The sequence below is a fragment of the Pongo pygmaeus genome, chromosome 22 (genome assembly GCF_028885625.2).
Source record: "Pongo pygmaeus isolate AG05252 chromosome 22, NHGRI_mPonPyg2-v2.0_pri, whole genome shotgun sequence".
Classification (NCBI taxonomy): domain Eukaryota; kingdom Metazoa; phylum Chordata; class Mammalia; order Primates; family Hominidae; genus Pongo; species Pongo pygmaeus.
In genome coordinates this window covers 38,377,433-38,401,439 of record NC_072395.2, presented here as the reverse complement: position 1 = coordinate 38,401,439, position 24,007 = coordinate 38,377,433, and the positions used below count along the sequence as shown (strand labels likewise).

At 39.3% G+C, this 24,007-nt stretch overlaps 1 protein-coding gene across 2 annotated transcripts in view; it reads right to left on the bottom strand.

Annotated features, from left to right (window-relative positions):
* JAM2 (junctional adhesion molecule 2) overlaps positions 1–24,007 on the bottom strand; it is a 77,584-nt gene that overhangs the window by 24,156 nt on the left and 29,421 nt on the right. For both annotated transcript variants that reach the window (XM_054468694.2, XM_063659682.1), the window contains exons 2-3: positions 8,313–8,378; positions 1,987–2,094 (exon numbers count right to left, since the gene is read on the bottom strand). In XM_054468694.2, coding sequence (XP_054324669.1) covers positions 1,987–2,094; positions 8,313–8,378 — 174 coding nt within the window. The remainder of the gene's footprint in view (positions 1–1,986; positions 2,095–8,312; positions 8,379–24,007) is intronic.

Here is a 24,007-nt window from a genome sequence, read left to right as displayed (position 1 = left end):
CTAATTTTTGTATTTTTAGTAGAGACGGGATTTCACCATGTTGGCCAGGCTGGTCTCGAACTCCTGGCCTCAAGTGATCCGCATGCCTTGGCCTCCCAAAGTGCTGGGATTACAGACATGAGCCACTGTGCCCAGCCCCATGTTATATTTTAAAGAATTCAGCTCAAATGCTTGCCTCATTCCCTTTCTAGTTCCCTTGTAAAAAATATTCATGTCTTCAGAAAACCAGGGAGTCTGGTTTAATTGACTGGAACAGTAACTTTATGTGTGGTGGCCCACGTAACACTGCGGCACAAGAAAAGATGGTTAAAAACATTATTTTATTTTTTGATAGTAACATATTCAGAATTAAAATAGTGTTTTGCACCTGGTGTGGTGGCTTGCACCTGTAGTCCCAGCCAATTGGAAGGCTGAGGTGGGAAGATCGCTTGAGGACAGAAGTTTGAGGCCAGCCTTGGAACGTGGCCAGATCTCATCTCTTAAAAAAATGTAAAAATTAGGCAGGTACAGTGGCTCAAATAAATATTTTTGCATAAAATAATAGTTTTGCATTTCTGCACATGCCAGAAATGGCAACTACAGAAAATTCAAGTGAAGACAGCTGTGCTATTAACACCTTACAGCTAGTAGTCTTATCTTGACAGATAAGAACTCAAGGGGATATTTTAAATTTTCTGTAAACTTCAAACATTTTCACTTAATTCTTTAACATTAAATAAATACATAGTATTTTAAAATAATAACATGTTTATTACACTTGTAAAATTGTATTTCCAGCTTTAGAAATATTTATAATGGAAAGATTCAAGCATACACAACATTAGAAAGTAGAGTGAATTGTACGTCAATGTATCATTGACCAGCTATAATAGTAATCAATGCATAGTTTATCTTGTTTCATCTGCATCATTAACCACTGGTTTATTTTGAAGCAAATGGTAACAGTTCATCCATCATTATCAATATTTTAAATTATAAGTTCATCACATATTCAATGGCAAGAGTAGGTAGTAGAAAGAAATGTATAACAAAAGAAAAAAAAGAAAAGAAAGCACTTGATAATGGTTGCTGTCATAACCCACCCATAAGTCTTAACTCCCTGAGCTTCTCAGTGGTGGCCTACCTTTCAAGTGGAGTTAAGGAAATAGCGTGACAGCATTGTGACTGAGAAGCAACCTTCCATTTCCGAACCACACCATTTTTTAATTCCTTTCTCTCAGGAGTTTATCTATAGCCAGGCAAGTGGCTCACACCTGTAATTCCAGTATTTTTGGAGACTGAGGCAGGAGGATGGGTTGAGCCCAGGAGTTCAAGACCAGCCTGGGCAACATAGGGAGACCTCACCTCATCTCTACCAAAAAAAATAAATAAATAAATAAAATTAAATTAGCTGAGCATACTGGTGTGCACCTGTAGTTCCACCTACTTGGGGACTGAGATGGGAGGATAACTTGAGCCCTGGAGGTGGAGGCTGCAGTGAGCCATGATCATACCACTGTGCTCCAGACTGGGCAAGAGAACAAGACCTTGAAAAAAGAAAGAAAGGAAAGAAAGGAAGAAAAAGAAGAAAGGAAAGAAGGGGAAGGAAGGAAGGGAAAGAAAGAAAAAGAAAGAAAGAGAGAGAGAAAGAAAGAAAGAAAGAAGAGAAAGGAAGGAAGGAAGGACGCAAGGAAGGAGGGAGGGAAGGAAGGAAGGAAGGAAGGAAGGGAGTTTAATCTACTGAGCCAATAAGAGCAATTGCATTTTGCATCCTTTATGCCTGAGTTGAGAAAGAAGATTCCAGGGATTCAGTGGGCTTCACCTCCCTCTGTTCTTTGCTTTTGTGGCTATTGTGTTTTATGTCTCAGACATGGTTGCTTTCATCTCACACTTACAAAAACATATTTTCAGTAATCAGTCATGTCCTGATCTCATTTGCCAATTAAAGGATCCTGGTTGTACTTGGCATTCTCTTGCTCACACCTCTTCAAGCCTACAGCTTCTTACCTTGAAGAGTCTGTTGATAGTAGACAAAGGAGACACTCCGACCCAGTTTCTTCCACTCTAATCTGGACGAAACAGTCTTCTTTGGGGTTTTGCAGGCTAAAATAGCCTCTAGGAACAACAATAAAAATACTTGTTTTCTAATTGTCCCCATGAATTTATATTTTACTTAACTAGGTGACAAAATTTTAAACATCTTTAAATTACTCCTTTATAATTTTATTCATACATTCATTCATAAATTACATCAACAGGTCCCATGTTGGCTCAACCCAGAAATGAATTTGAAGCCTTCTAGCTCTTCCACATAATAACTGTATGACACTATGCTTATTTCCCTGGTTATCAAGTTTGAGTTTTCATCTGTAAATGGGCTAGTATTTCACAGAGTTGTTGTGAGTCTTCAAATGCAATAAGATATGCAAAGCACACAGGCTTGGACATAGTAAGGACTTAACAAATGGCAGCTATGATTAATTATGTATCTTATTATTCCCAGTGTCAGTCTTGAAGGAGTCTACCATCTGGTAGAAGAGGCAACTAAGATAATGGGATTTCAGCCCAGTGTTGCTGAATACCAGCTATGCAGATGGTGATTCATGCTTAGTACCCAAGAAAGGCACTTAATCCAGCCTGGGACATGCTGGGAAACCCAGAAAAGTTTCCACAACATGCTATATTCTCACTCAGATCCCTTCTTTGTCAACCTTCTCTACAAATACATTAATACATATCCAATATGGTCTCCTAATAAATCATTGATTTTTACCCCCAAACAACTGCCTATATAACCTTGCCTCAGTCCAGATAATTATTAAAGTATTGAATCTTAGCATCAAGTGTAACTGCCTCAATGTAGCTAAGTTCTTTTATTACGAGAAATTTACTGCAATTGTGTCATTAATACTTGGAGCCTCCAAAGGAACCCCCTTCTTTTCACTGTCCAAACGAGATGTCTGAGAGAAAAAAAAACCCAGTGCCAGTCTGGGAACTGCTTCAAGTTGCCAAATGGAAACCTCCAGTTATAAATATTTTTAAAAGTATTTTTTTAACTAGGCTCTCTAGAATGTCATCTCCATGTTTCTGAAATACCTTTTTCCCACAAGGCATATGGTTTGACCTAAAAAAGCACAGTATCTTTGACCAGAAATTATTTTAAAATCCTTTTCATACCTTTGATTTTAATGTTAAGCAAATGAATGTTAAAAAAGAATGCAGAATATTTAGTTTCTAATTTTTTTCATTCCACACATATTGCTGGACATACAAAAATGGAACAAAAGGTAATGGAAAATAGAAAGTAGGGCAGAGAAAAGAAAGGCAAGGAAGAAAAGAACCAAAAGTTGTTTTCAAGGATGTCTAAAGTTTTTAAAGCAGGTTTTACATTACAAAGAGACATCATTTTACAGACATGTTTACAATTATGCTACAAAGACAAATGTGTGCTAGGGGACCTGTCTGAGGAAACACAGTTCTGTTCTGTTGATTAAGGAGAATGGGTGGTGACCTTCCGGAGTCTTAAGTTGTAGATAGGTTTCCTTCCGGTATTTTGTGAGTTTCCAACAATTAAACACACACCCACACTCATTTTTAGCCTATTCCTCATGTCTTCTGTGTCTTAAGAATAATTTTACACTTAAATAATTGCATTGTTTTACATATTTAGATACACATGTGCATGTGCGTGCATGCGCGCACACACACACATACACACACACACACACACATACACACACCCCTCCTAGTGAATTCTTCCTAATTTCTGTCCTTATTGCGCTGTGGAAAAACCTCTATGAAACTGATACTAGAAAATATAGCAATAATTTTCCTAAGTCCAGTGACTTCACTCCAGCCTCTCTCTCTCTGGCCATGTAAAATGTGGAGAAATGGTTTATCCAATTCATCCAAAATATGTTGAGTACTTACTGTCTGCCATGCATTCTTCTTGAGCTGTATCGGTGAATGAAACAAAGATCCTTGCCCTTTGGGATCTTACAATTTAGCAGGAGAAGTCAGATAAACAAGAAACATAATAAAGTGAATTACCTAGTACGTTAGCAGATGATGAGGGTTATGAAGACGAAAGAGAGCAGAACAGAGTACAGGAGGTTTGGAAGTGCTAGGGACAGGGCTACAATTTTTGAAAAATGGTAGCCAGAGTTCACCTCATTTAGAAGGTGGTATTTGACCAAAGGTTTAAAAGAGGGAGAGAATTCATTATATGGTTCTTTGAGAAAGAAGATCCCAAGCAAGGAAAGAGCCAGTGCCTAGGCCCTTGGGTACTAATGCCTTGATTTTGAACTTCTAGCCTCCAGAACCATGCGAGAATAAATTTCTATTGTTTGAAGTCACCTGGTTTGTAGTATTTTGTAATGGCAGCCATAAGAAACAAATGCAGAGAATAAAAATACTGGAATCATGGGGTCAATATCTGAGGATAAGGAAGTAAATGAACTTACAACCTAACTCTCATGAACTCTCTTCTCTCTCTTCAGCCAAAATTCAATACTTATGCCAGCATAATTTTCTGTATCAGGCTTTAGGGTTATTGCGCCATAACACGGTAGGTTATAGCAGAGGCTTCGGAGTTAGACCCCTACCATAGACTCCGTATGTGATACTGGGAGAATTACTTTTTTTGAACATTATATCCACGTCTGTAAAATGATAAAAAGAACAGTACTCATCTTACAAAGTTGTCACTAAGATTAAATGAAACGCTATATTTACATGTGTGATGCACATGGCACCACCTTACATATAGTATGTGCTCTGTAAATGGTCATTATTGTTTTCACCCTTGAGGAATTTCTCTTAGTTATAGTTGCAAGCTTGCCTTGACGTAGAAATATATACTTTATACCGTCACAAATTTACCTATAAATGACTCCAATTTGAAATAAAATGTTATCTCTGTAGGAAATAGCAAAAAATATAGATATAAATTATATTTTCTCAACCTAAGGCATATTAAAAACAGGAAACTATGCCAAGTCTTTTCTATTAAGGTGATTATTTCATTGCCAAAATATCTATTTCATTTGGATCGAGAAAAGAGAATTCTTTGTTTATAAAAAGCATTAGCAACAACATGTGGCAAAATAATCACATTTAGGAATCACATAGATAGAATCATTATGAATTTTAATTTTCCTGGATTCTGTACTGCTAATTATCCTTTGATTTCATTCTCAGGGCTCAAGTTAAAAATCATCAAAATCTTACATAACACAAAAAGAGAATTGATACTACCAAAATAGCTCTGACTTAGCAGAAATTACTTCTGTGAAGAAATGCTTGCTATTAAACTCTAATTTATAGCTTTCAGGTTTAGAATCCCTTTGCAGAGGGCTGCTCATGTAATTTACAAGCCTGGCAGAGCTGCCCTGATTTCAGTCTCCTTCTGCTCTTGGCACTACCATGGGAAGTGATACAGCGCAGCAGCGCTGGAAAGAAGGAATTAATTCATAATTTCTTGACCTCAGAGAAACAAGGCATAACAAATGAACAAATAGGGTGAAACACACATACACATATATACAAATCATAAAATATTATAGACTTACAGCAAAATTAAGTTACTGCATTTAGTCCTAAGACTAAAATGTAGAAGAAACAGAAATATATTTATGCCTTATGAAGAGCCAAAGCTGGAATGATGGGGACACATACACAATAGAATTAAAATTAAATTCTTAATTAAAAAGAGGTGAGATGAAACAAGAAAATAGAAAACACTTATTTTGGAGTGAGATTAACATTTGATTGCAATACATTATGGAAGGATTTTCCATATTAAAAATAAAACATGCATTAAAAAGTAATGCAAATGGGTGCAGGGTTTTGTTTTAGAACGATGAAAATATTTTGGAACTAGGTAGAGGTGGTGGTTGCACAAAACTGTGAATGTATCAAATGCCACTGAATTATTCACTTAAAAACTACAAATTTCAGGTTATGTGAAATTCACCTTGATACATTTAAAAAAAATAATGTAAGGTTAAAGAATATAATTTTGATGTCCTAACTCAGATATGATGGGAGAGGATATACATCCACTGTACCCAATTGGACCCAGCGTTAAGAACCTCCGAGAAAGTGAGAAGTGGAACTGAACTGAACTTTACTTCCTTTGTCCCTCAGGGACATCCTGGTCCATTTACCCCTCTCTCACTCTGTGCTCACCCTTGTGGCCTTTCCGGCTTCCGTTCTGGCATCTCACCCAGCCCTGTTTATCCATCCTGGAGGTGCTCCATAGTCCCAAATCCCCTCAATCATTAATTTCCTCTTCCCACCTCTCTCCGTTTAAAACTAACTCATACCAGAGTGTTCTATAGCTTAAGCATATAAAATGTTAGAACTTAAGAGAACCTAGTTAACCTAATAATTTTTTAAGTAATTTGTTATTAAGTTATTCATTTTTTTAATGATGAACTTTTTTTTTTTTGAGATGGAGTCTCAGTCTGTCGCCCAGGCCTGGAGTGCAGTAGTGTAATCTTGGCTCACTGCAACCTCCACCTCCCAGGTTCAAGCTATCTCCTGCCTCAGCCTCCCAAGTAACTGGGATTACAGGTGCCTGCCACTAGGCCTGGCTAATTTTTTTAGTAGAGACAGGGTTTCACCATGTTGGCCAGGCTGGTCTTGAACTCCTGACCTCAGGTAATACACCTGCCTCAGCTTCCCAAAGTTTTGGGATTACAGGTGCGAGCCACCGTGCCTGGCCTTTTTTTTTTTTTTTTTTTTTTTTTGAGACATTCTCTCACTTTGTTGCCCAGGCTGGAGTGCACTGGTATGATCATGGCTCACTGCAGCCTCAAACTCCTGCACTCAAGTGATCCATCCACCTGCCTCAGCCTCCTGAGTAGCTGGGACAACAGGCATGCACCATATGTCTGTCTAATTTGTTTTTTTATAGAAACAGGGTCTTCATGTTTTCCAGGCTTATCTCAAACTCCTGGCCTCAGGAGTTTGAGATTACAGGCATGAGCCACCACTCCCAGCCAGGACTGATTCTTATTACAGTATATTTTTACTTAACAAGCACATATAATTCATATTATGTGTTAGGCACTATTGAAAGCACTATATAAATATTAACTCATTTAAATCCCCCCACTCCAGGCCTTTACTTCAATCTTTGTCTCTTTCCTTCAAACCTATCTTTCTCCAGCTCCAGGAACCTAAGACATACCTGATGATGAGAGATCAGACATTTAGGATCTGTTTCTTAAATGTTCATAAGCTCTGGCCTAAACAAGTATTAAATTTAAGAAATAGTAATTCTTCTGATTGCCCAATATTATTAATTGTATAAAAGATAAAGGATCCTTTGGAAAAGTAGTAGGTGATCAATATTTGAAACAAACTTATAGGGCAGGTGTGGTGGTTCGTGCTTGTAATCCCAGTAGTTTGGGAGGCCAAGGTGGGCAGATTGCTTGAGCCCAGGAGTACAAGACCAGCTTGGGCAACGTGGTGAAACTCTGTTTCTACAAAAAAATACAAAAAATTAGCCAGACATGGTGGCCTGTGCCTGTAATCCCAGCTACTTGGGTGGCTGAGGTGGGAGGATCACTTGACCCCGGAGGTGGAGGTTGCGGTGAGCCGAGATCATGCCACACTGCACTCCAGTGTGGGTGACAGACGGAGATCCTGTCTCAAACAAAATAAAGCAAAACAAAACAACAACAACAACAATGAAAGCTTATTAAAAAGCCCATATATAGGTTACTAGTTTCTTTTGACAATTTTTTAACTGTGGCAAAATAAACATAAAATTCACCATCTTGACCATTTTTAACTGTATAGTTCAGTAGTATTAAGTATATTGTTGTGCATATAACAATCTCCAGAACTATTTTATCTTGCAAAACAGAAACTTTATTTTCTTAAATTAACTCCTTCTTATAAACATTTTTAAGAAGCTAAAATAGATAAGAACATGGTACCCCAAAGTAAGCTATATTAATATCACCTTAAATACACAGAGTGGAGTTTGAAGTGTTCATTTCTATGTATCATGTCTAGCTGGCTAGAAATTTTCCAAGCTTTCCATCTCCTAGTTTCACAAATTAGATTTGCTTTGTTGCAGATAATTTAAGTTATAGGAGACCTTCTTTGCACATCCAATCTTTTATTGAATGTCGAAAATTTCCACTGAGGAGGTGGAGTAAATGTTCTTGAGGTGGAGTCAGCATGAAGCAGCATTTCAGGCAGAGGAATTAGTAGAAGGTAAGGCAGAGAATCCCAACAAATAGAAAATAACATCACATGAGTCACTCTTGTGAGTTATTTAAACAATACAGCCTGTGAAAATCAGTAAGATACTGTACCTTGGTACTCTACTGCTGTGACTACTTGTTGGTCTTTTGGGGCAGAAAACCCATAGGCCTTATGATCTGAAAGATTAAAACAGGTAGGATAATTAAAATTATACAAAAATTCATTTTCAAATGTCTGAATGGGATGCAATAGTCAAGAAAACTGTCCTAAAGTTTGGTGACAAGTTTACCCGATTCATAACACATAGTTTTAAAGTATCAAAACAGGGAAAAGCAAACGAAACTATACATGTTTATTTTGTAGATTGTAGCTTTGGCCTTTAAGCATTTTCCAAAGTAGAATCCATGCATCTGTTTGGACCCCACCCCAGAAAACACACTCTTGACAGCCAGATCATTGAAAAATAACTTACATCCTTAATTCAACTTAATATGCAATCTAGTGTCACACAGTATTGCCCCACAAATAAAAGCTAATTCTTTTTAGTGCTTATTTAAAAGTATAAATAGCTTTATGAATTTATCCTTGACAATACCTATGTCATATAGAAATGAGTCATTTTACATACTTTTGATGAAATTTGTATATATATATATAATAAATGTATATAAGCTGTATATGAAATTGTGATGAAAAATTCAAGCAGAACATCTTTATTTTTTTCCCCAAAACATTTCAATGATTTTTGAGAACCGGTCTATAGACTGAAGTAACTGACTATGGTGGCTACCGCTACTGTGATCTAATAGTTACATGATGCTACTGTTGCTTATTATCACTCCCTTAAACTAACACAGAGATTTTCGTTTAAAAAGGCACCTTTGATACAGATAGGAGACAGGGAAGTACTGGGTAGAAGAAGGCAGTTCCCTGGCAAAGGCCCCACCCTCAGGCCTGGAGACCCGTGACCCTAAAATGGGACAGGATTCCTGTTTTCATGCAGCAAAAGTTGCCTTTTGTCCCACCATGCCCCTGTCTTGTACCTATATAAACCCAAACCCCAGGTTCTAGAAGCAGATGAGCAGGCGAGGAGACGAGGAGACAAGCAGACAAATGGCAGAACAACAGGGCAAAGAAAGATAGATGAGGAGAGACGTCTGAACACTGAGAGAAGTTCGACTGCGGGTGGTCAGAGAAGAGTTCGGCCTCCGGATGGCCAAACTCCAGGAAAAGACCATCTTCCCACTCCATCCCTTCTTCCAGCTCCCCATCCATCCTGCTGAAAGCTACCTCCACCACTCAATAAAACCCTGCATTCATCCTTCAACCCCGTGTGTGACCCGATTTTTCTGGGATCCTGGGCAAGAGCTCAGGATACAGAAAGCTGTCACACTGGCCCTCGGCCCATGCAAAAAGGCAGAGGGTCCGTTTAGCTGGTTAACACTCAGGCCATCTGTGGATGGCAAGGCTAAAAGGGCACATTGTAACACACACGCACATGGGCTTCTGCACCTGTCTGTCTGCATGCTGCCCCTCCCCTCAGGGATTCAAGCAGCAGTGGCGACAGAACAGGTGAGCCACACCCCTGTCACACGTCCTGCGAGGGGGATCAGGGAACTCTCCCATTTCACCTTCACATACTTGCTTTTATGCTGTAAAATTCAATATTCAAAATAACCTGGTGTGGTAGGCATTATTAGTACTAAAGAAGAAAGTATCAGAAAGTATCAATAAAACTTTCTAATTCCGTCTTTGATCTATATCACTTTCTTTATGGATGTCATTCTATACTCCAGTGTAATGACCACGTTTAAAAATAATTTAAATACTTTCCTATCAGTATACATCTCTAAAATATAAATGCTACAAGTGCAAGTCCGTTGCTTGTTATAGTCTCTGAAATTAACCCAAACACTCAGAACAGTGCCTGGCATAAAGCAAGACACAATAAATGTTTGTTGAATAAATGAGCCCATTCCTTATTGTATACTAATGAGAAAAATCCAGTAAATGAGGTCAGATCAAACTGATACTAAGGGAGAGTTCCTGAAGGCAAGAAGTTCTTTTTTTTTTTTTTTTTTTTTTTTTTTGAGATGGAGTCTCGCTCTGTCGCCCAGTCTGGAGTGCAGTGGCACAGTCTCGGCTCACTACAAGCTCCGCCTCCTGGGTTCACGCCATTCTCCTGCCTCAGCCTTTGGAGTAGCTGGGACTACAGGCGCCAGCCACCACGCCTGGCTAATTTTTTGTATTTTTAGTAGAGACAGGGTTTCACCATATTGGCCAGGATGGTCTGGGTCTCCTGACCTCCTGATCCGCCCACCTCAGCCTCCCAAAGTGCTGGGATTACAGGCGTGAGCCACTGTGCCCGGGTCAGGCAAGCAATTCTTTGGGGAAAGTATTGTAAGTATACAATATTGGATTGGTATTAATTGTTTCAAACTCGGAATAATGCAAAGCATTATTGTTGGTTGATATGGTTTGGCTGTGTCCCCACTCAAATCTCATCTTGAACTGTAGTTTCCATAATCCCCCTGTGTTGTGAGAGGAACCTGGTGGGAGGTAATTGAACCATGCTGTTCTCGTGACAGTGAGTGAGTTCTCACGAGATCTGATGGTTTTATAAGCGGCTTTTCCCCGCCTTCACTCTGCACTTCTCCTTGCTGCTGCCATGTGAAAAAGGATGTATTTGCTTCCCCTTCTGCCATGATTGTAAGTTTCCTGAGGCCTCCCCAGCCATGCTGAACTGTGAGTCAATTAAACCTCTTTCCTTTATAAAGTACCCAGTCTCGGGTATGTCTTTATTAGCAGAGTGAGAACAGACTAATACATTGGTCATCTCAAGTAGACAATTTAGGCAAAACAATCCAACTCCTGTCCTTCGTTATTCACCCAAAAAATTATACATGATATAAGGTAAGACTGAATTAAGCCTATCATGAAAATCTAAAGAAGGTTATTTCTCGACTATATATTTCTATAATTTACTTGAAATGCTATTTCTCCACTCACGCTACCATCTGTTCTCTGTCTTCCTGTGGTCTACTGACCCTGTTTTCACCAAGACAAAAATGACCTATCTGTTGGCATATCTAATGGACACTTTTCAGTCTGTATCTTACCTGACCTCTCTATGACATGTGACTCTGTTGACTCCCTTGTATTCTGTAACTTGATTCTCTCCTAGTCTTCATCCTTCTGTTCTGATCCTGGTGTTTCATTCTGTCTGCTTTGTGAGTTCTTCTTCCTCCTTGTTCTGCCCATCCATCCATCCATCGATCGTCATCCATCCATCCATCCCTCCATCCTTCCATCCATCCATCCATCCATCCATCACCATCCATCCATCCATCCGTCCATCCATCCATCCATCCATCCATCCATTCATCCATCCAGAAACTGCTTTTCTGACTAAACTACCTCCTTTTTATGAAGTATTTTGTACTCTCATTGACCCAGCTAGCATTTATTTGCTAAAAAGTCATAACTCCACATCTCCAGCTCCAATCTGTCTCTTGAAATTAAATTTGTAAGCCCAGCTTTCTACTGGACATCTGTATTTCCATTTCCCACAATTACCACAAACCCATAGGCAAAACTCATCAGCTTGCCCCCAAACTTCGTCTTATTTTTATAAATTCCATCTCTGTGTAAAGCATCACATTCCATGTGGCCACTCACACCAGAAACTTAGGTGTTGCCCATGATGTATCCATCCTCTCATCCTTTCATTCATCAGCTTCCATCTATAGACTAAGAATTGTGAGTCATCCATGAAAATGTTCTGAAGTATTTTTCCTTCCATCTCTTTCCCATCTCTCACCTTTATGCCACCAAGTGCTCAGGGAAGGGATATGGACAGCCAAACCTGAGAGAGAAAAATAGGGTATCTTCTGCCTTTCCACATCAAAAGTCCTAGCCATTAGATTAATGGAAAACATTCACAATCTAGGCAAACATTTAAGAGAAACCATCATGAGCAAATTACACCTGCTTTCCAGACTTGGAGTACAGAGAAGGAAGTAACTTAGAGGACAAGGACCTTGATGGACTCTTGAGAAAGGATAATAATAGCTAACATTTATTAAGCACTTGGCGCTTTACAAGTATTAACTCATTTGACTCTTACAATTCTCTGTGGCAGGGTACCATTTGTACTCACATTTCTGAGGGTGGGAAAACTGAGGCACAAAGAGAGTAAGAAACTTGGCCATGATCACAGAAGAAGTAAGTGGTGGTGTTTGGCTTTGGACTCAGTCAGTACCTAAAGCCCACATAGTTAATTACTGTGCTATATACTAGGCCCACACCGTGTTCCCCCCAAACTGAACACTAGCAAGGATTGCAGATTAACAAAGACACCAGGTAGAAAGGTTCATTGGTCTAATGAAGACAGGAGAGTTTGAGAAATTCGTGGTTAGAATGAAGGCAAAAGACTGGATCTGAAGCACAACAGGAAGGTGGAAGCTAAGAGGCTGAACTTGGAAAGTAGGACACCAAGGTAATCCCAGAGGGGAGGTCTAGGTGAGGGTTTCTTCATCTTGACACTATTGATATCTGGCACCCAATCTTTCTTTGTTGTAGGGGGCTGTCCTGTGCACTGTAGGATGTTTTGCAGTATTCCTGGCTTCTACCCACTAGATGCCAGTATCACCATGCCCCCAAGTGATGACAACTAAAAATGTTCCTAAACATTAGCAAATGTCCCCTGAGAGATGGGTGTAAAGAACTCACTCCTAGTTGAGAACATTGCTCTAGACTTAGAGTTAGACCAGTTTGAACAACCAGGAACAGGAATAAACCAATAGACTATAAAGAATGGCAAAGAACCATGAATTCTAGGATTTTGAAAAGTTCCTATAAAATCAGAATTGTATAACTATGAAAGAGAATTGATTATATTCCTGGAAAGGAGAGAGAAATCTTTCATATGACATGACAACTCTTCTTTGATTTATTCATCTCTATATATCAACATGTAAATTAGTCTTCCATTGTGCTAGATTTTATCACTCCTAAGGAGCACATGCTATTCTGGAGAATTTTTTTTCCCCCTTAAAAGCCTGGACAGCAAATCTAATTGTGAAGTTAAAATTTGCAAAACTACTTTGAGAGGCCAAGGAAGGAGGATCACTTGAGGCCAGGAGTTTAAGACCAGCCTGGGCAACATAGTAACATCCCCCATCTCTACAAAAAATTTTTAAAAATTATCTGGCTGTGGTAGCACCTGCCTGTAGTCCCAGCTACTTGGGAGGCTGAGGCAGGAGGATCACTTGAGCGCTGGAGTTTGAAGCTGCAGTGAGCTATGATCGGACGACTGCACTCCAGCCTGGGCAACACAATGACTCAAAATATATATTTTTTTAATTTGCAAAAGTCTGTGGGACACAAATTACTAGATTCTAGTATAACAGGAAAACCAGTGATATGCAGGTTCAATAGCTCTAAATGGCAAACATATTCAGTAGGGAAACTGGCAAACGTGGTGTCTATGTAAAGAGTACAGGACTGAACCGATCCTTTCTATTGACAGCTGTAAATATGTCTGTAGAAAGCAGTGACCCATGTGGCTCAATCTTAGAGAGGTGTCAGGTCCACCAGGGAGTCATTTCAAAAGAACTCTTTTGCTTGTATATTTCAAGAACCATGAAAGGGGTCCATGCAATCTTTTTAAATATCCTCTTCCATACACTTTGACCACATAGCAGCTGTTCTTTCTTTTCTCTTCCCCCATATCCCTTTCTTCTCCTGCATTCCTTTATTTCCTAGCTTCTCTTCTGCTTCCCACATGTTATAGACTCCAAAGATAGAGTCTGAATCTTCAGAGAGCAGAGGAAGGAATGAGACAAGAGACCAAGCCAGAATCCTCTTCAGTGAGGTAGGGAAGACAGGACCTCAAATATTCTTGTTGCTTTACTCCTACTTTTATTTATTTTTTATTTTTTTAATTTGTGAGACTGAGTCTCGCTCTATTGCCCAGGCTGGAGTGCAGTGGTGTAATCTTGGCTCACTGCAACCTCCACCTCCTGAGTTCAAGTGATTCTCATGCCTCAGCCTCCTGAGTAGCTGGGATTACAGGCATGCGTCACCACACCCGGCTAATTTTTGTATTTTTAGTAGAGACGGGGTTTCACCATGGCTGTTCTCAAACTCCTGACCTCAAGTGATCCGCCTGCCTCGGCCTCCCAAACTGCTGGGATTACAGGCGTGAGCCACCGCGCCTGGCCTACTCCTACTTTTGATGACAAAATCTCTGAACATTTTTGCCAGTGATTCCAATGCCAAACCATTGTTCTGTGAAACTTTTAAAGTATACTTTGAAAAAGTCTCTTTGTCTCCTTTAGCAATGTGTGAATTAATGCCCTCGGAGAAACTCTACTTATGACTGACAATTCTTGTGATTTCTGAAGTATTTTAATACACTTTTTAGAGAAAACAATGAAGACTCAAATTCCTTGGAAACCAGTCGAGGAAAACCTCGGGGCAAAATAGGAAAAGATAATCTTTGTTCCCTCCGTATCATCATACCTTTGAACTTTTCAAACACCACACTGCCTACTGAGAATGTTTATTTTCTTCAGTAGGTTCTGGCCTTCCTTCATTTCAGGCAAACTTTAGTACAATCTGAGATTATAAGATTTAGGAACTGGGTTTCAGGAATCATTGAGAAAGAAAAATCATTTTCTCTTTCTCAATTCCAGTTTTCTACTTGTTAAAATTTCCTTTAAGAAACATTTCTTAAATTGTCAAAAATTACTATAAACGTTCTGTGAAAAATAACAGCTGTTAGTTTCAGGAATTTTGTTAATTCCCTTGTACATTTTTATGTGTATATTAATATTTGAACAGAAAAATGATGTATCACAGATATTAAAAAAGAAGATTAGTTGGATTGGCAAAATTATGTAGGCAAAAAATTATAAAGGGAATTAGCTTTAATAAATTAATTATCGGTAGTATTTCTTAGTAGCTGAATATTTATTTTCTTTTTTTTTCTTTTTGTATGTATAAATTTAAGGGGCACAAGTGCAATTTTGTTACATGGGTATATTGTGGAGTGGTGAAGTCTGGGCTTTTAGTGTAGCCCTCATCCTAACATACATTGTACCTATTTTTGTGATTTTAAGTATCTTCTCCTTCTAGCTACCTTTCTTCCTCTAATTCTGTTTACTTCAGGGTTTACCAACAAATTAAGTAAAAATATTTTAAATGTATGGTCACTTATGTGGAACTTATTTGAACAGAAAGCTCTGAATCTTTAAATTAAAAAAATTTATCATAAGATTTCTACCTTGTTTTAGCCTTTCTAGTCTTAGAGTTCCTTTTTAAAAAACTTGTACCTAATAACTCTTTTTATAAAAACAAAATGTTGGATTTTATATCAACATATCACTAGCAGATGTTAGGTATAGCCCCTGTTGGCTGCTTTCTTGAAGTGATTTTTATTTTTTCTTCACTTTTCCAGAATAAATTAAATAGGAAAATAAACAAAAGAAAATGGTCATGTAGGCCTGCTGGTTGAGGTCAACAATTGTCTTAAAGTTAGCCTCAGAACATCTTTAATAGTTATGAACATGTTCCAAAAGCACTGGCAGAAGTTCATAAAATAAGGTGAAGAGATGATTATTTTCATAACTGCTAACAACTCCAAGTCAAATAATTCCCAGTCAAATGAAACCTTTTGTGTTTCTTTTCCTCCCAACTTTAAAAACAAAAGTTTTTATATTCTCTATTACTCATCTAAGATAGTCTGGTTTGACTAAGAATATTTACTTTACATTACTACAATTTTAAAATTACTATAAAGGTGTTATTTAAATTAACACTTTTAATTGAAAACATGACTAGGAAAAACTGGAGAAGTGTTACATAAGTTGTTTTTTTTTTTCTTTTTCTTTTTTTTTTTGAGACGAGTCTCTCTGTGTCACCCAGGCTGGAGTGCAGTGGCGTGATCTTGGCTTACTGCAACCTCTACCTCCTGGGTTCAAGTGATTCTCCTGCCTCAGCCTCCCAAGTAGCTGCGATTACAGGCACGTGCCACCACACCTGGCTAATTTTTGTATTTTTAGTAGAGACGGGGTTTCACCATGTTGGCCAGGCTGGTCTCAAACTCCTGACCTCAAGTGATCTGCCCACCTTGGCCTCTCAAAGTGGTAGGATTACAGACATGAGCCACTGCGCCTGGCCCGAAGTTTTTTGTTTGTTTTAAATGTATAGTACCACAGTATCATGTATAAAAGCAAGTTATAAAAAGTATGGATATCAATTATAAGTTTCATAAAAATAAAAATTTATGGCCATGTGATTTTGATAGTTACTGAAAGACAATTATTATACTGATAAGGTTTAGATCTGTGTCCCACCCAAATCTCATGTTCAGTTATAATTCCTAATGCTGGAAGTCGGGCTGGTGGGGTGTGATGGGATCATGGGAGCAGTTTCTCATGAATGGCTTAACACAATCCCCTTGATACTGTTGTCATGATAGTGAGCAAGCTCTCCTGAGATCTGGTTGTTTAAAAGTGTGTAGCCCTTCCTCCCTTCCTCCCTTCCTCCCTTCCTCCCTTCCTCCCTTCTTTCCCTCCTTCCCTCCCTCCCTCCCTCCCTCCCTCCTTCCTTCCTTCCCTCCCTCCTTCCTTCCCCTCCTTCCTCTCTCTCTCTCTCTCTCTCCTCTCTCCTCTCTCCTCTCTCTCTCTCTTTTTCTGAGAAAGAGTTTCCCTCTGTCACCAAGGCTGGAGTGCAATGGCGCCATCTTGGCTCACTGCAACCTCTGCTTCCTGGGTTCAACTGGTTTCCGTGCCTCAGCCTCCCGAGTAGCTGGGACTACAGGCATGAGCCACCACGTCCTGCGAATTTTTGTACTAATAGTGGAGATGGGGTTTCGCCATGTTGGCCAGGGTGGTCTCAAACTGCTGGTCTCAAGTGATCTGCCCACCTCGGCTTCTCAAAGTGCTAGGATTACAGGCGTGAGCCACCGCGCCTGGCTAAAAAGTGTGTAGCACCGCCTCCCTTTCTCTCTTGCTCTGGCTCACACCATGTGAGACGCCTGTGCCCCCTTCGCCTTCCTCCATGATTGGAAGCTTCCTGAGGCCTCCCCAGAAGCAGAAGCCACTATGGTTCCTGCACAGCCTGCAGAACCGTGAGCCAGTTCAACCTCTTTTCTTTATAAATTACAGTTTCAGGTATTTATTTATTTATAGCAATGGGAGAACCGGTTAGCACATATACTAACAAATACAAAAAGTTGCACAGGGTTGGCGTTGACAAATAAAATAATGCCACCCAGTATTTATTATGGATAAATATGTATATTAATAGAAAGTAACCCAATGAGGTAGGAACTAATTTGGAGCTAGATATTATGGTCATCTATCTCATTATCATCTAACCATACTAGATTTAGAGAGTAGGGGAGAAAGAAAAAGAGAAGCAGACACATGTCTTTATACTCTCTCAAACTAGACAATCTGGCCCTTCCTCTTAATGAGACATCGGTATCCTATTTTCAGAGAAAGGGAAGCCACACCAAAATGCAAGGAGAAGAAAAAGACACACTTGACTTTAGAGTTACTGGTGGCTGATGGCCTGGTCAGTTTATGATCATCTTAGGAATTTAAGGATAATTTTCACTATGAATAAATTCTCCCCTTAAGAACCTAACTTCTAAGTAAGATATGACTCCACTGTGCTAAAATCCTCATTTGACAGATATATTAGCCTGTTCTTACACTGCTGAGACTGGGTAACTTATTTATTTTTTATTTTTTATTTTATTTTATTTTTTTGAGGCCGAGTCTCGCTCTGTCACCGAGGGTAGAGTGTAGTAGCACGATCTCAGCTCACTGCAACCTCCACCTCCCAGGTTCAAGTGATTCTCATGCCCCAGCCTCCTGAGTAGCTGGGATCACAGGCACGTGCCACCACACCTGGCTAATGGGTTTGTATTTTTTAGTAGAGATGGGGTTTCATGATGTTGGCCAGGCTGGTCTTGAACTCCTGACTTCAGGTGATTCACCTACCTAGGCCTCCCAAAGTGCTGGGATTATAGGCGTGAGCCACTGTGGGTGCCTGGCCAAGACTGGGTAATTTATAAAGGAAAGAGGTTTAACGGACTCACAGTTCCATGTGGCTGGGGAGGCCTCACAATTATGGTGGAAAGCAAAAGGCACATCTTACATGGCAGCAGTCAAGAGAGAATGAGAGCCAAGCAAAAGGGGAAACCCCTTATAAAACCATCAGATCGCATGAGACTTATTCACTACCATGAAAACAGTATGGGGGAAACTGCCCTCATGATTCACTTATCTCCCACCAGGTCCCTCCCACAACACGTGGGAATTATAGAGGCTACAATTCAAGATGAGATTTGGGTGGGGACACAGCCAAACCATATCAACAGATATGACAATTGAGAGTAGTTAAATAAGTTGCTGGAGGTCACAATGTTTTAGAAAGCAGGGAAGCCAAGATGTCCATCTGCTTAGTCTGCTCCACAGTCCCCTTTCCTCTCTCCCTGCCCTGAAATCAGTACAAGGCATTATGAGAAAGTAGCTCCATACATAAGACCGCCAGACACACTGTAATGGCTTTATAGCCATTTTCAGCCTTTAGGATTGTAAAGATATTATTCAGAGAGTGTACTACAAATTTCCATCTTAACAGAGACAGTGTTAATGAGTAAATGTTTATGGTGAATGAACTAATTTGAATAAACCGTGTATATTTATGCACAAAAGTTTTAGGCCCTCTCCTTTTTCTGGTTCTTCAACAACTTAAGTATGAGAGGGACTACTGATGATTCAGAATTGAGGATAAAGTTATTTTCATATAAGTTACATGCATTACTAAGTTCAGGAAAACTTCCAGGGCATTCCATTGCACAAACAACTAGATTAAAATTTTTCAGTGATATTAGAAAGAGATGAAGTAATCAAATTAACTTCTCAAAGTAAAATAAATTCTCAAAAATTTCAAAAAATATTGTCCTGCACATGTTCAATTGTGTAATGGTAGCCAGTGGCACAGGAAAACCATCAGTGGCTGAATGTCTCACCAGGTACTCCTCATCAGACATGAAGAAGCCATTTTAGGATTCTGTAGTCTTTGATTTTCCCCAAGTGACAATCTCAGCCAAACACAATTCATTTACCTGTGACATTAACTATAGATTTTAGATAGATGGCAACAGTCAACTCAAATCTAGTAGACTATCAAGACAAAATAAAGAAATACTCCTTGCAAAATGGATGCTAATAAGAGCCACATACTCAGTGGAAGCCATGGTTATTGGTCATTCTGTGTTCTAATTGCTTCTCCTTAAGAGTAAGTTACTGGAAAACAAAACGATGGCCCTAAAACTTCATTAGTGGAGAGTAGAAAAATATGAAAGATGTCAGACATAGAAACAGACACTTGGCATAATGGCAAAGAGAGAAAGAACAACAAGCCTGGGTGCCCTCCTTACTAATGAGACATGGTCTGGGTTGTGTATAGGTGCATCTCTACAGCAGAAATGGTGCATCAGACTTTGAGAGCTATATTAATTAGGATTATTCATTGCTCTTTAATCTGAAATTGTAGTTACCTAACTCCTAGACCTAGATACAGCTTTTAAAGATTAAAAGTACAGAACCACTGCCAGGATTTGCAGTTCTATTTCTCACTAGAGATATACTTACTAATTTAATTGTCAAATAAATCATTTTTAAGATTAGGTATTGTAAATCATTTCTCCAGAGTTTGATCAGCTCTGGGCAAGTGGTTAAAACTGAGTTTCTGAACCTGGATTTGAACTCTGGTTCTGAAATTCTGTGAGAATCTGTGCATCTCTGCACAAAACACCCTAACAGCTGATATACACCCAGATTTCTCAGGGGCTGTTTGGGTCAGGGGATAGAGAAATAATTATTCCACAGGTATTTGTTACTTACGAAACCACCTGGATGTGGTGGCATGCACCTGTAATCCCAGCTACGTGGGAGGCTGATTTGGGAGTATTGCTTGAGCCCAGCAGTTTGAGACAAGCTTGGGCAACACAGCAAGACCCCACCTCAAAAAAAAAAAAAAAGGAATGACAGAAAAAAAAATAACTGCTTAAACAACATATGTGAGAAGATACATCACTCTACCATCTACTAAACTCTCTCCACCTCCCACACTATGTAGATGTTTGGTATTGTTTCAAGCTTTCTTTATATCTTTGTAGTTTTACTTCTCTGCCTTACTGAGTGAATTTCCAGAATCCGTAACAGTTTAATGGGTTTGGCAGAGATTAGCATAAAAAAAGATCAAAAGGATTCTCTAATATCACCAATCTGTTAAATGTATCATCTGCAAATGAGGTTATCTTAGCATTTCTCAAACAAAGATAATCCTTTTCTGCTTTATCTTAGCATTTCTCAAACAAAGATAATCCTTTTCTGCTGGGCGCTGTGGCTTACGCCTGTAATCCCAGCACTTGGAGAGGCCAAGGCCAGTGGATTGCTTGAGGTCAGGAGTTCGAGACCAGCCTGGCCAACATGGTGAAACCCCATCTCTACTAAAAAAAATACAAAAAATTAGCCAGGTGTGTTGGTGCACGCTTGTAGTCCTAGCAACTCAGGAGGCTGAGGCAGGAGAATCACTTGAACCTGGGAGGTGGAGGTTGCAGTGGGCTGAGATTGCACCACTGCACTCCAGCCTGGGTGACAGAGCAAGGCTCTGTCTCAAAGAAAAAAAAAATAAAGGAAAAGATAATCTTTTTCTAAAATAGGTTATATATAATAAATAGGCACATAAAGGGATACAGGTTGACCATGAGTTTAATAAGGCTTAAGTTTTGGGACCAACCCTTACAAGAGTACCTACCAAGGCCCAAGTGAGGGTGGGTGGGGAAGGCTTAGCAATGCATGCACATTTTGTAAAATTTGCAAGAATAAGGGTTTTTTTTTTTTGTATTATTTTTCTTACACAGGAAACTAATAACCCACTCCACATAATTTTGGGCTTCTCCTTATTAATGAGTTTACTTAGCTTTCTCGATTTTACCACCCACAAAGCTGGGAGAAAGAAATGGTCTCCACGGACCATAATCTGATATTCAGCCTTTAAAATACTAAAGATTGTATATGGCCAATGATTTAGCATGCACACTCTCTATCAAACTTCATTTCTTAAAATATGAGAGTTGTGTGAATTTTATTTTTCAACTTTCCTGCTGGAAGATGACTCATAAAATCTTGGCCCTTACATTACATACAAGTGTTATTAATTAAATTCTATTACCACAAGTGCTTACAGAAGAAACTTGAAAACCAAGGGAAACTTCCCAGCCATTGTTGCTTCATGCTTCCTTTGATTAGTCCTCAGGAAGCCAAAGGAACAAGAACCATTTATTTTGAAGTGCAGAACATGGAAACAATGGTTTGGCATCGCTTAACTATCATATTCACAATTGTCAGGCAAGATTCCTAAGAATTAGCTACCCTGATTTCTTGGGTCCTGTAAATCCAGGGACCATAATTTCCCTTTTCTTTTGGTAAAAACAGTTCTCTGACTTTTTTATTTCAAAACTAGTCCTACACATCCAACTGTGAGCTAACACCAACACGCACTTTTTTAGGGTCAGTGAACTAGACCAATAAAATAAATAATTTAGTGAATATCTGCACACATTAAAAATCAGTGGGACCTTTGGAGCTGCTTCCTAGAATGGTCAGGAAATGAGTTTTTGTGCTATTGGATAAAGGTCAATTTTTTTTTTTTTTTAATTTTGACACAGGGTCTTGCTCTGCCACCCAGGCTGGAGTGCAGTGGCGTGATCATAGTTCACTGCAGCCTTGATCTCCCGGGGCTCCAGCGATCACTGCACCTCAGCTGTCCTGAGTAGCTGGGACTGTGGGCACATACCACCATGCCTGGCTAATTTTTGTGTTTTTTGTAGAGACAGGGTCTCTTTACGTTGCCCAGGCTTGTCTCGAAACTCTGGGCTCAAGTGATCCACCTACCTCGGCCTCCCAAACTGCTGGGATTATAAGCATGAGCCACCATGCGCAGCCAAGGTCAAATTTTTGAAACTCTTTCAAATTGAGTATTGGAAAGAGGAACAAAGGTATTTGTGTCCAGATATGGTAGGCAAAAGCCTAATTGTCATAATATAACTCAAGTGAAATGGCTGTTTGATGTTTGTCATAGCATGAAGAGAAATGGATTTATGACAGAATCTACCAAAAGTTTTGAAATTATTTAGAGTCAGCCTTAGCACATAATCTTAGCACTTAGTCTTAATAAGGTGGTATCAGAACTGACTTTACCCCCATTGGGATAAAGAACTAAATTGTATTCTACCACTATTATTTTCAACACCTTGGCTTTTTGAGTAAGTATCATCTAAAATTAAATAAAAGACAACATTAGAGTCTAGCAAGGTAAGAAAAGAGTAGTCTATTAGAGAAATGCAACTTAAGTCTTAGTCTTCATTATAGATGGAAACAGAATCATTCTGTCTTTAGGAAGTCATAACCCGGTATTTGAAACCCAGTGCTGTGAATTACTAGCCATGTCACCTTGGACAAGCTACAGCCTCAGTTTCGTTTAAGTAAAATGAAGCTAGTAATGCCTTCCCTAGCTGGTTGTAAAGATTAAATAAAATCATGTACATAATTGCTTAGCCTACATCTTGGCACACAGTAGATTCTCTATAAATACTTGCTTCTCATCCCTCTCCCCTCACTTCACATTGCTTTTTATCCAATGTGGTGATGCAAATAGAGCATTTCACAAATGATTCTACAATAATCTTGTATGAGGATGTTCTATGAAAAATGAATTGTTAGGGTTATACTTTTCCCCCATCTTTTTTTTTTTTTTTTTTTGAGACAAGGTTTCACTCTGTCGCCCAGGCTGGAGTGCAGGCGTGCAATCACGGGTCACTGCAGCCTCAACCTCCCCGGGCTCAGGTGATCCCCCACCTCAGCCTTCTGAGTAGCTGGATCACAGCTGTTAGCCAACATGTCTGGCTAATTTTTCTATTTTTTGTAGAAATGGGGTTTCACTGTGTTGCCCAAGCTGGTCTCAAACTTGTGGGCTCAAGTGATCTGCTTGCTTCAGCCTCCCAAAATGCTGGGATTATAGGTGTAAGCCACCACACCTGGCCTCCCCTACCTTTTTAAATGTAATGACTATTTCATTACAGTGGAAAAGCCCTGGGTTTAAATTCTTGCTTCTTTTTTGTCCTTACTATGATATGTTTTGGATAGTTAAAACCTCTTTGGCTGTGTCTTGTCCTCTGTAAAACATAATTTACGATGATGCCTTCCGTAACTACCTCAATTGACACAACCCATCACACCCTTCTTCTTAACATGCTTTCTACACTTAACGTCCAGGACAATGCACTTTCCTAGTTTTTCTTCTCATGGCTCCCATCCTTGGTCAAATCTACTTCTCTATCTGTATTGCCTTCTTTAATGATGTGATCCAGATTCCCGGCATTAAACACTCTGACATGCTAAACACTCCCAAATACATATTTCCATTCTGGACATCTTTGCTGAACTTCAGATCCAAATGCCTATTACCTGAAAGTTTATGAGACATTTCAAACTCTATATCCAAATATCATCTTTCTTTCTAAACCTATTCCACCTTCTCCACCCCAGATGATGGCAACTCAATTATTCCATTGCTCTGGTTGAAAAAAAATCTGGCATTTATCTTTAGTGATCCCACGTATCACAGCCCCTCTCCTATTCATTAGCAAAACCTACTGACTTTACCTTCAAAATGCATTCAGAATCTGACCACTTCTCACTCCTCCCATAGCTAATAC